An 11131-nucleotide genomic window follows, 5' to 3' on the forward strand; every position below is an offset into this window, starting at 1 on the left:
CTGAAGTTGCCAGACTACAGAGTCTACTAGCATGACACAGTTTGGCAATTTCTCTCAATCTCTCATGCTAGTACTTGACATCTGGTATTCAGTGAAACCAGCATAGAACTGTCATTAGTAGCTTCACCAAGACCTATCACCTTAGAACTCAAAAGAAGTGATTTCATAGTGCTTATGGCACTATTCACCAAACATCAGAAAATTAACATTTGCATTCAGCACTGCAAAGGAATCCCCAGTAACATGTCCTGGCACTGAACAGCATCTTCTGTTGTTCTTGCTACAGAGAACATTTTAATCTATTCCTCACACTTTCCATATCAGAAATTAAAAGATCCGATTCTTCATTCAAAACAGGATCAACGAGATCATCTCTTCCATCTTCACCATTTGCTTCTGCATGTCCTGGAAATTGAAAGAGAATTTTAAGGCGTGTTCCAGAAATTTCAGCCCTAAACACTTAAGGTTGGAGGGATACAATTTCCTTAGCCTCCCTGATGAGATTACCATTCGAGTTGAAGCTTACTAATATGACACTAGTCCAATAAATACATGATCAGCTCTGCCACACTTTTCTTAAAAGAGCACTTTAAAATGCAAGACAGTTCATTAAAAAAAAAAAAAAAGGAGCAGCAGTCTTTATAAGACCCACTTAAATAATCCTCCTCTTTAACTGTCCTTTGCTGACCTCGCATGGTCAAAAAGATTAAAAATACTCTAAGAAGTGTCCCCAAGACTCATACATGAAGAACCACTTAGCTGCTTAGTATACAACAGAATCAATAACAAGCATTCCTTTGAAGAGATGACATAAAAGAGAATGCAAAATCTATTATTTTGGTATTTTTACATAATTTTGAAAAATGCAAAAATTTAAACCTGAAATTAATTTGGTTTATAGAGTTCTACAAGCTACTGAGAGAATATTTCTTCTGTTGAGGATCTGACCAGCCATTCCTGATAAACTGTTACAATGGGCACCTGATATGAATAGGATCACATGGAGATTTTAACTTCTATGTTCTCATAACTTTTTGAAATAATTTCCTTCTAATAGAATTATTTATGCCCAGAGCTCGGGCAGAGGTCACTAATACCTGATCAAAATTCACATGTAAAAGACAAATACTCTTCCTGGGATAAAATAACGTGGAAAATGTTTGTTCATAAGCGGCTTATAACCAGTTCAGCTTCCAGACACATATCTTTAACCTCTGCTCCTCTAGAAAATAAGACCTGTTTACTGACTACCTGTAGAAGACTTAAGAAATCTGAAAACAAAACTTTTATCTTCCTGGTATTTGTTTTAGTGTTGCAGAAGTGATGAAATATTGGAGGCTGTGTTTGTAACTGCAATACTTAACACTGCAACTAGAATAAAAGTAAAATAAACACACAAAAAAGGTTCCCAAAATTTGGAAGAGAGGCAGATAAACAGGATTCATTTCGTCTGTTCCAGCCTTCTAAGGAAAGCCTCCCATCTAAGTTGGTTGCCTAGACATCTATATTAGGAAAGAATGGGCAACATCATGTATTTAAAGGTATAGCAGCTTAAACTGACCTAATTTCCACTTTTCTCACATCCCAGAAAAATAATCTCTTTTTTTAGTGTTGCTTCTTGGCCAACACTGCTCCAGGCCAACAATTTTTCATTATACTAGAATCTGCAGAAGGAGATGTAGAACTTGCAGAAAGTTCACTCTTCATCGTCTACAAGAGATCTCCATCTCCGGTCCTTCTATCTAAAATGTTCCAATTCTACTGAGATAGTTATAATGGCTCAAATGTCACATAGTAACTTGCTAAGACAGACTAATAGCACAGACTGAAAAAGTCTGTACACATGTAATTACAATATATAGAGGACCTTTTTTTATTTTTCAATTTTTTTATCACCTTCTAAAGTCCACACGTGCAAGTTATAGATCCTTTCCACTTCCTCATACTTCCCGCTCACTGCAGGAGGTTGGACTAGATGACCTTTAAGGGTTCCCTCCAGCCCAAACCATTCTATGATTCATTAATAATCATCTAATTAATCATATACATCAATTTTGATTTCACTCTGTGGTTGCTACTGACTTTGTAAAGGCTTAGCTGCCATCATAACTCACAAGAGCCTGTATTCAGTGAAGTATTTAAGCCGTATTTATGTCTGTAAAATATATTTGATGTCATAAGCAATGAAACAGTTTTCTAGTACACACTTTCCTACAGCTATCATTTTAAAGAGTTGCTTAAATAAACTGTTAATGTTGTCATACAAAATAGCTAGCTTTTGTCTGTATCCAGTAATCCTACATAGATACTCAATGTACAGACCACACAATATTTGAAATTTAGTGATTTGTGATTTATAGACCTGAAAGAGCAGATGATATGGTAAAATAAATAGTGGATTTAAATCCTTCAGGCATAATATAAACACAGAGGTTTTTACCAGAGTGTCTTGGATATTTCCCACTAAGCTTCTTTTCCATAAGGAAGAGTTGTCTCAGCCGTCTTGCAAACCTGCCTGGATTGTCCCAAGGGATATAAGATACTTCAGAGTCACTTCCAACCATAGATCCAGAGCTCTCCAGGAGACCAGAGTCGTTCAGCCCAGTCAGCCTCAGGCTTTCAAAAGTAAACACTCTGAAGGCTCTTTCTACTTCAGCCCAACTCAAAAGTTCTATAAAACAGTTACAATCATTAACTGAAAATGTCCTTTTGGATCAGCAGAAGATAAATAGAAGACTATATAAGTGTATTGTTCTTGGCAACTCCACAAAAGCCAACAATGATTTCCTTAATGATACTGGATCAAATTCTGTGAGCTACATTTTACATGGCGTTCGAAGTTGACCACTTCCAAATTGCAAAATTATATGCCTAACTATTAATCTTAAATGAAGTGTTTCCTACATCTGAATACTTCTTGGCTCATTAACTTTTATATAAATGATGTTGATTTAAAAACACTGAGTAAGTTTTATCAAGCCAGTTAACAACTAGTTATTTTCAGTTCATGAAAAGGATACCTTATCATAAACTTTTTTGTAGCTTCTCAAACCAAGTATCAAATATTTTTTTCCTCTTTGGACAAAATTTTACACATAATTTACACAGGAGCATGCAAGGTGCAAAGGCAATAATAAATCCTATTTATGTTTGTATGCACTGGTGTCCAGATAACAATGATAATCATGAGGACTGAATTTTAGGACAGGTAGTTCAGTGCCCAAATCATACAAAGAGTTTGAAATGTTTTCTCTTTGTGTTAATTAAACACCCAAGCATGTCACACATCTTTAAAATGTTGGATATCTCATCTCCTGTTCAAATCAATCACTTTCTTGATAGCAGTGAAGACACTGCTAGCTAAGTTAACAGTTGAGAGAGTTTGGCAGTATAGTATGGTTCAGTGAAACCATCAAATTTGATACCCATCAGCTGGAACTCTACAGCAATACAGAAAACCTCAAGAGCTTTATGTCCAAAATGAACATAACAACAGCTAGAAACAATGCAGAGAGTGTAAACTAATCCAGCACAAGGGATTTCAGGACTGAATAGCTGGGAAAGTACCTTCAAATCCTGGTTCTTATATGATGGCATAAATGTAACCAAAGAGATTTGGATGTTATATTTCTTAGCAGTCTAGAGTAAACTTTTGAAACTACCTAAGGGTATTCACGCGGTCTTTGGGATTGTTTCACAGTTTATGTCATGGTGGTACGCTCCAAGAAAAGGTAGCTGCAGAAGTGTTTATGATTGAAGCAATGAATGTATTCTTGGTTTGATAAAGGAACTATTACAGAAGATACTTAATTATTAACACCAACAGCTTACACAGAATACATTCTGAAAGCCTTATATCGTCCAACAAAAATCTGAGACCTATGCTCCTCCGTGGAAAGAATGTTGGTAAATAAACGTACAGTTTATGTCAGTGTCTTCCAAAATGCGTTACATTATACACTCTAGGATCAAAATAAGAATTTGTACAACTATTTTTTTCTTAGATTTAATAAGTGTTTGTATGTTTGTGAGTATAACTACATAAATGAGTTCTAACATACTTACGGCTCTTAGAGCTCCTAGTCACACAATATTTAATACTTGCATAGCCTTGCCCATTAATCATGAGACTGACGTATATAGTTAGCTCTAACTTGTACAGTAGGCTAAGGTATAAGCAAGAAAAGGAAAATGGGAAATTCTGCAAAAGTTTTAGGCTGAGAAAACCTGTCCCCAAACCTGTCCCCAAATTCCTGCTATTTAATAGCATCATCAACCAGAATAAAAAAAATGGAAGTTATACGAATGAAAATCAGTTTACCACTGGTACAATAATACATGAGCTCATGAACTCCTGCCAAGTGTTTAATGTTTTGAGTTGAAGAAAGCGTGAAATGGATAAGTTCTGTTAGAGGCAGTTTATCCATCATTTCACATTCAATCTTTTCTGGATTTAAGTTCTCCTGGTCCTAGAACAAAAAGCAAAGTACCAGAGTTAAAGAAAATTTTCACAGCAGTAGTTTTCTAAAAATTATGTTTGAATAAAGAAGTCTTTTTATAGCACAAGACATAAACACGTGCTTAAGTCAGTTGGACATAAACTTGTACCTGAGCATGTGTTTGCAGTGTGTTTTTGAATCACGGTGTCAGATATTTCAGGCAGAAAAAATGAGATACGTAAGATAAAACCAAGCATACCCACAGATATTTGTTAGAAGATATCTGCTTGTGCTAGATAGACTCAAATTCTGGAATATAGAAATATGCGCAGATCTACTGAGACAGGCAGCAGGTACCTTGCACGTATCTTTCACGTGGTCTGTGTTATTTCTCATAGCAATGAAGTCTGTACACTCATTGATCAGTCTGTGACAGCAGCATCCCTATATATTTAAGGATTTATCTTTCGAGACATTGGTATTTTTCAGCTTCATTCTTTTTAGTATTACACACTTACAGTACCTTTTTCTTGGACCACATCTTCAAAATCTTATTTTCTCTATCCATTTGTCAAACATTATGCTATATCCTGAATTTCCTCCTCAGCAAGTACATCGTATAAATCAAGCATATTCCCGGTAAAAGCATCTCTCTCAGCGATTACTCAGTCCTGCCCTCTGTACACCACCACTGTGTCAAGCTTGATTCATTTCTGAGTACTGTTTTAATCGATGGTTGTCGAAGTATTCCACAGTCAATTTGTGAGTCATGAAGCCAAGCTGACACGCCTTAGCTGTGAAATCTAGAAGTGAGTTATCACTTCTATTAGCTTCAGAGTATTTTGAAAGTTTAATGGCAAAACTACACCCTGGCTTTGGAAAAATTTGAGGAATTCTGTGGTTTTGGGGGTTCAGAAATTCTGGGAAGTGCTACTTTGTGACAATCCCAAACCGTGCAGCCTCTGAACCTTTTTGCCTTTGCTAGAATTCATCAATGTCTTAGTTATACACTATGCTCCAACTATTTAGCCAACCTGAATACACTTCTTGTGTTCACTAACAACCTCTGTATCTTTTCTTATAATTCTCAACATCTTGATATTTAATCTGGTCTACATGCTAAATCAGTGTCATCAAGTTAGTAATTAATCTTCCACAGTTTCATTAGTGTTTGACTACTGTAACTCAACTGAGTTCTGTAATATTTCTCATCTATACCAAAGGCTAACCATTCTTCTTAATAATGCAAATAGATCACCGAAATCAATTCTATGTTTGTGATATGTTCTCTTGTCAGTAGCACTAACTCACTGCTTCTTAAGCAGACTAAATGCATGCGTTAGTGTGCCCATCTCAGCAGCAAAAATCTAGGCTATACTGTTCTGCTCTGCAAAAACACCACTTCATCCTTTCTAGTGCACTGAGTATTCACTGTCTGTGGACTTCAGAACCATACGATAGGTAGCGCTATACCTTCAGCAGGTGCAACCGCTGAGTCAGAGTATCATGGCAGCTAAATAGGAGAGGGTACTTGGGGGTGACAGTCTTTTTTCCACTGTATTTAGGAGAAAAGTAATCATATAGATTCTGTTAAAAAAGAAAGATGTATTAAATTCCAATAATCGTATTTATTTGTCATTTTAGGAAATGAATAAAAGACAACACAAACCTTTTTTTCACTCTCAGAAAGTGAAAGAGAAGGAAGGACAGAAGCTATATGATCTGCAATGCTATGATGTAGCCCATCTGCCCGGGGCTCTGGCACCATCAGACTGGGCGGTGTAAGATCTTCTTCACTTGCAATAACCTTGCAAACACGACATATGTTAGCTTTCATTACCGAATGATTGTTGATTAACTTCATAAAGCTACCAGGAAGATCCTGCTATAAGCTAAACACAAACCCATAAGTTTTGTTGGGAAAGAAAACCATATTTTTTTCTACAAGTAGTAAAAATGTAATTCACCATTTTAGTTCCAAAAACAGTGCCCAAACTGTTTTAGTGCCCGAAAGAAAGATTATGGAAAAAGAGAATTAAATGTTTTCTCTTATTACTCACTTTTGGAAGGATGAGAAGAAAAATATTTCCAATCAAAATGTTAAGAATTGTTAAGGAATACAGACAATCAAAAATGGATTCTGTATCAGGTGTTGGGCCTTATTATCAGTTTTTGTGCCTGAGTCTATATTCAGACTAAATTACAAAAATTAAAAACCCAATATTGTGCTGAAGTGCTTCTTTTTAAAAGAAGGAAGATTTCCAAATCATACTGTGGGTCTTTGCTAACTCTTAGATTGTGTCTGACCTCAACAGAAGTCAGATCTGTATAGCACTACCATTGATATACACTACTTATATGCTAGGCATCCCTACGACTTTTGTACCAAGTAAAATAGTAAAAGTTCAGTATCAGTAACATTGTTGCTGGAGAGGAAAACTTGTTATTTATGTAGCTAAGAATTTTTTCCTCATTTGATTACATTGGATCTGTAGTCTGAAAAAATAATTTTAGAACAACACTCTATATACAGCGTAAGCACAATACAAAAGAAAACCAAACAAGTCACTTTTGAGTTGTAATTTCTTTGTATTGAACCTCCTTGGTCAGTGCCACCATGCACAGTCTCTTTATTTTAGGCTGAGACAGATGAATTTATTGATCTTTGACCAATCCATTATACCAGGTCTAAGACAGCATTGCCACAGGAATTATAAAGAGAATATTCCCACCTGTTCCAACATGCAGTGCAGTATTAAGGGTACAGAAAGGTATTCCTCGGGAATCTGACTCAGCAAGTCATTATAATACCTCATGTCCACAGAATTAGCCAAAAAAGAAGCTTCTTCCTCTGTTGTAATAATAAAAAAGTAAGATAGATTTCTTCTGAAATGCTAATTTATATCACCAACTGGTTCAACATTCACACAATTTTTCTTAAAACAGACTAATAAAGTCCATAATTGTAGAGCTCTTAAATTTGACTGTAACTAGAAACAGATAGAAAAGGCAATTTTCTAAAGAACTCTGTTATCACCATTGCAGTTCCCAGAGACCTTCACAATGTATTCACCAAGAAACTAGCCTCACAACTTCAAATCACATCTTCAGAACTGTGCAAATAATTTCAAGGATTAGTGCTGTCAGATGAATGAATGGTATGACAGGCTGAACAGCTACAGACCAGTGCTTTAACCCTTTAGACATACCCTGTGACAAAATTTCTGTTGGCAGAATTTCTTCCACTTGCCCTTTTTTCTTTGAAGGTGTAACTTGTGATGCTGGTTGTACCTAAAGGAACAAAAATAAAGATAAACCCCCCTCAGAAACAGTGCAACAAACGAGGTTTGCACAAACAGGTGGGAGAAATTAATTTCATTTAGCTTTGGTGACTCATCCTAGACTAGATGATAGTCCTTTAAATGGGTGGTATTACAGGAGGCAAATCTCACCTAACTCTGAATAGAACAAGACATTAACAATGAAGTTTTACGAACGCTTTAAATGAGTATTCAGTAGTACTGCTACGGATGGAGTCAGCCCATTTTTCCCCTGTACATGCCCTTTAAGCCACTTTCTTCTGCCCCCTTAAGCTTTTGTCTACCATGAACAAAATGAAGAACTGATCTTGCACAGAACTAATAATCTCTTCCAATAGTTCAGAGTTCTGCAACAAGATATGGTAGCTCTGTGCAGGCATACCGACTTTTCAGACACAAGAAGGGTCATCTGAAGCTAGTTAAGGAATCTTTACACCTGCGATAATTTATGCTTGTATGATGCTTCAAACTGTCCTCTTTTTCCCCAAAGCTTATCATCTTTTTTTTTTCTTCAGTTTTGAGGTTTTAAATACTGAAGACAAAAATCCCAATTTCATCCACAGAATATTACACATGGTGTGATGGTTCAAGGTGAATTTGAGTGCAAAACTAAAGACAAGCAATTCTAGCCTATGACTAGTTATTCTCTACAAGAAGCATGATAAAGCACAAAGGATCCTTGCCTCAGTTACAGTCGGTTGTGTCGATTTGCTCTCTGATAGCGCAGGCACATTAATAAACTTGGTGTTTTCTAAGTAGTTACAATGCTGTCTTCTCCAGTCCAGGCAGTCATACATTAAACAAGCAATGCTTTCAAACAGTGCAGTGCCAAATGCAAGCTATGACAGAAAATCAAAGGATGAAGTTTGCATACAAAAGTGTCACGTAACTTAGCCATATGAGATATTAGCTTTCTAATCAGGAGATCTACAACTGCTTGAAAAACTTCCAAGAGATTTTTTTCTCCACTAATTAATGAGTTTCTCCACTAATTAAATGAGTTATTCTCAGAAAACAAGGCCTCCTCATCTTCATTTGCCCAAACACTGACACACCGTGTGGACTGCATATTGCCCAGCCGTTTCAGTTGTTATAAAGCCTAACTGATCTTAACAGTTATTGCTTAAGTCCTGGTCTCTTGCAACTGGAAATTAGGTTCTTTTTTTGGATGGGAAGTAACAGGAAAGAGAACTTAAAATAATTCTTTCGTATCATATGTGTGTGTTTCTATTTATGATCAACCTGCAGCATATTTGCAAGGTCAATCACTCTCCTGTCCAACAATGAAAAAACCCAAACAAATAAATAAAACAAACAATGAATAAATGTCATTTCACACTATTTTCTTTCTTTCTCTTGCCCTTTTGAAATAAAGAAAGCCTCAGGAATTGAACTCTGAATTCTACAGTTTGCAAGCAAAGGAATGTCAGCATACCAGCCAAAAGCCCAAAGGGAGAGTGCTGTATCTGCAAAAGTCTGACAAGGAAAGGGTCAAGGTTCTTGAGGTTGTGTACGGTAGTTTTCACTGAAGCTTGGGAGGAATTAAAAAAACAATACCAGCTGCTGTTTTAAACGTGAGATGCTTTTGTGCAAATACCAAAACCCTATTTGAAACCACATGCCCACTTGAGTTTCAGTAGCTTTAATGAACGTATTCTTCCTCTGTACATCCTAGACATTGTGGAAAAGATGAAATAATAATTTAGACAATTTCTGTCAACAGCCCTTTTCTGAGTAATTATTTCACTTTTGTGAAAGCAGGGGAAGTCTCTTTTTTTAAGATGATTGTCTCTAAGAGATGGCTAAGAGATTGGATGTCTCGATTTTAGAGTTTGTTAAATGAAACATGGTGAAGAAGCACAACTGTCATTAAGCACTACATATATTAACTGACCCTTAAGAAGATTAACCATGTGCTTTCTTCAACTCCTACATTTTTTATCACTTCAAATCACAGATCAGTTATGGAATACTAATCTCAGTTTTCGTAACATTAAAAGACTAGAGGAAATATTTGAGAGAGAAGTTCTATTTGTGAAAACAGAATTTCCAGATTTAATATTCTTGCGCTTCTGTTTTTCCAATTCAGTACTCTTCTGAAGACTGGATTAGTACAAAAGCCTTTTATTCATATATTACTTAGAATAGATCACTAGGGAACATGAAAATTTCGATTAAAATATTGGAGTGTTCTGAATGCGAAATTTTCTAAACAAAACATGATCTTTAAAATGTCACAAGTAGCAAAACCTGTCACTGTTCAGTTGGACACATGCAAAGTTTAGTAAAATTACTATTTTGTAATTTGATTTGCATGCTCTCTTTTCTCAGGACAGATTCGGAGTCTAACCTAGTGACTCTCGAACAAGAAAAATACTGTTGAAAGCATTTTCCTTCCTAAAGATCTGAAATCTACAAGTGGAAATGACTTGCTCTATGTAACACTCAATCATTTTTACATTGATGTTGAACAATTTGTCAGAATTTTCCTTCTGTGTATCTTGGACTTCAGAGATGAAGCAAGCTACATCTAGAGATTCTCCAGCAAGTCCACCAGAACAGACTTACTCTATCCAACTACAATTTCACAGCTTATAATATTCCCATCTGTTTCTTTAAAAACTTACAAGGGTTCCTACTTCTTTAAAGTTCAGCTGAAGTCTGAGATACAGAAAAACTTGAAATTACACCTATAGTCTGCTGGAACACTTCCAGTGGCAGATCTTTTTTCTTTTAATTCAGCTATAATATAGCTGCTTGCAGGGATATTCAGGAGTAGCAACAGTCCCCTACAAGATGTGATTATGGGCAAGATATGCAAGATTAAAAACTTCATTCCCCAAATTGGCTTAATATTTTGAGATTAGTTAAAGAGGACAATGGTAAGTAAAGTTGTAGGTAGCAAGCCTAAATGATTCCACAGTTGTGGCATTTCTAGTGAATGCCTTAGTAACCACTGTGGATTTAGTCAAACTCGCTTCTGATCCCTTCAGGATCAAGGGTACTTCCGAGCTCACCAAACTATTTATATACATGATTTAGTGTACTATAAATAAGTTTTAGGAGGATGTAGTCTGTCCTGTAACCCTAATAATATAGACCACAAATATAGTAAGTTAAATTATGGCCTGTTGCTTTATTTTGCTTTACAGTTTATATTTTTTACTGTTGCCATTGCGCTGCCATTTTATCTCACTATACTCGAGAAGCAAGGCTGGAAAAAGATTTCTAATGGTTCACTTTTTCTTGCAGTGTCCAGGAATAGTCTTGATTCAGCAGGCTATAACGAGTAATAAGCCAGAGCCATGTTTCAGGTTGGACAAAAAGAAGCAATACTGGGTATGCTAAAACAAAATATGTGCTATATCAAAA

The 11131-nt window shown here is 36.0% G+C and overlaps 1 protein-coding gene across 1 annotated transcript in view; it reads right to left on the minus strand.

The window, feature by feature from the left end:
- SPAG17 (sperm associated antigen 17) overlaps positions 1-11131 on the minus strand; it is a gene marked incomplete at its 5' end in the record, with an annotated part of 83382 nt that overhangs the window by 58972 nt on the left and 13279 nt on the right. Inside the window, 8 exons of the mRNA XM_010142680.1 lie at positions 311-405; positions 2441-2671; positions 4322-4469; positions 5913-6026; positions 6109-6246; positions 7172-7290; positions 7649-7730; positions 8443-8598. Coding sequence (XP_010140982.1) covers positions 311-405; positions 2441-2671; positions 4322-4469; positions 5913-6026; positions 6109-6246; positions 7172-7290; positions 7649-7730; positions 8443-8598 — 1083 coding nt within the window. The remainder of the gene's footprint in view (positions 1-310; positions 406-2440; positions 2672-4321; positions 4470-5912; positions 6027-6108; positions 6247-7171; positions 7291-7648; positions 7731-8442; positions 8599-11131) is intronic.

Source organism: Buceros rhinoceros, unplaced genomic scaffold (assembly GCF_000710305.1).
Source record: "Buceros rhinoceros silvestris isolate BGI_N320 unplaced genomic scaffold, ASM71030v1 scaffold2559, whole genome shotgun sequence".
NCBI classification, from domain to species: Eukaryota; Metazoa; Chordata; class Aves; order Bucerotiformes; family Bucerotidae; genus Buceros; species Buceros rhinoceros.